The sequence below is a fragment of the Saprolegnia parasitica genome (assembly GCF_000151545.1).
Source record: "Saprolegnia parasitica CBS 223.65 unplaced genomic scaffold supercont2.192, whole genome shotgun sequence".
NCBI classification, from domain to species: Eukaryota; Oomycota; class Saprolegniomycetes; order Saprolegniales; family Saprolegniaceae; genus Saprolegnia; species Saprolegnia parasitica.
Window position 1 is genome coordinate 68,178 of NW_012156586.1, and position 1,224 is coordinate 69,401.

General features: G+C 59.6%; 2 protein-coding genes across 2 annotated transcripts; one reads left to right on the forward strand and one right to left on the reverse strand.

The window, feature by feature from the left end:
* Positions 1-5: 5 nt before the first annotated feature.
* On the forward strand, positions 6-817 carry SPRG_14817 (hypothetical protein; the record flags this gene model as incomplete). Its single annotated transcript, XM_012354938.1, has 2 exons — positions 6-198; positions 260-817. 2 exons carry the CDS (start codon positions 6-8, stop codon positions 799-801), a joined length of 735 nt encoding a protein of 244 aa, XP_012210328.1. The 3' UTR covers positions 802-817.
* On the reverse strand, positions 790-1,207 carry SPRG_14818 (hypothetical protein). The gene is made up of 3 exons (XM_012354939.1): positions 1,083-1,207; positions 946-1,036; positions 790-903 (listed from the first exon to the last, which is right to left on the reverse strand). The coding sequence occupies exons 1-3, from the start codon at positions 1,195-1,197 to the stop codon at positions 831-833; spliced, it is 279 nt and encodes a 92-aa protein (XP_012210329.1). The 5' UTR covers positions 1,198-1,207; the 3' UTR covers positions 790-830.
* Between the last annotated feature and the right edge of the window lie 17 nt (positions 1,208-1,224).

The following is a 1,224-nucleotide window of genomic DNA, read 5'->3' on the forward strand; positions in this document are numbered from 1 at the left end:
GAATGATGCTTGGTTTCTGCAATGACCACCTCATGCAGGATGTTATCCGACTAGTGGCGGTGCACAGAGAACCGGGCACGTATGCCTCATGGGAAGCTCTTCTGGACGCGATCGATGCGCCTCTGAGTGATCCCGCTGCGATGCGCTTGCTCTCGGCAGCGTACTCGTATCCTATGACGCTTCGCCATTACCTTCCAGGTACTAGCTCGTCGACGGGGATGGAGAACCTCACGATATGCTGCTGTACTTGAACTTGTAGCACTATGCGCCACCAGCGAGAAGCGAGCTGCACTGTACGTCCTTGGCGCGAGGGCCGAAGCGACAATGCCCAAGCACATGTGGGGCGTCCTGAACCCGCACCGCGTGCATCTCAAGATGGTCGGCAACCACGTCCCTGTGTTCCGGAAGCTCCCGCCCGAAGATAGCGACGACGCAGCTCACGTGAGCTTTTGCAGCTCGCTCTTCCACGAGATGGCGCCGTCAACGCCGTCACCCGATGCATTCGTGCTCTTCAACCCAGGGCTGGGCCATCCCGCGCTCTCTGCACTCTGGGCGCCGTCGCTCTCGATGGCCCTCGCGACGCGCAAGCCGCTGCTCATCACGTGCTTCAGCGCGATCGACTTGCACCGTGACTTGACGGCATTGGAGACGAGCGCGTCGACCCTTCGTGGACGGCTCCACTTTACGCGCTCGGCGCAGCTCAACCCCTTCCAAAGCCGCAAGGCGACCGTGGACCCTGCGGCGCTCCTCGCCCCCGTGCACACCAACCAGTACGCGATGGTCGTCCGCCTCACCGACTAGCATGTACGACACGCTGAACGCTATATCTTCTAATCGGAGTGCTTATGGCGCTTGGACTCCTTCTTGGCCTTCTTCTCGCTCTTGTGATGCTTGCGCTTCTTCCTACGCTTGCAACATGAGCCAAGAAGACGGGCATGCGCGTACGACGATGACTCGCCAGTCTCTTCCTTGAGCTTCTTGAGCAGCTTCTTCTTCTCTTTGGACGAGAGCGACGCGAGGTATGCGCGCTCAGGATCTACTCCAGCGTCGTCGATCGCAAAAGACGATGTGCGTGTCCCTACCGGCCGCGTCGTCGTCGTCGTCGGACGCAAGGATCTCAAACTCGCCCGAGAGCTCTGTGCGCATCTCGAGCGGCAGCGACTTCATCACCAGGTCGTTCTTGCGCGACGCATTCATCTACGGCATGGTTTGAGATTTGAGTGT

Coding starts and splice junctions, on each gene's coding strand:
- SPRG_14818 (XM_012354939.1), bottom strand. CDS start 1,197: ATGAATGCGTCGCGCAAGAACGACCTGGTGATGAAGTCGCTGCCGCTC. Junction 1,037..1,082: donor CGACGACGACGACGCGGCCG/GTAGGGACACGC, acceptor ACGCTGGAGTAG/ATCCTGAGCGCGCATACCTC. Junction 904..945: donor GAGACTGGCGAGTCATCGTC/GTACGCGCATGC, acceptor TTGCAAGCGTAG/GAAGAAGCGCAAGCATCACA.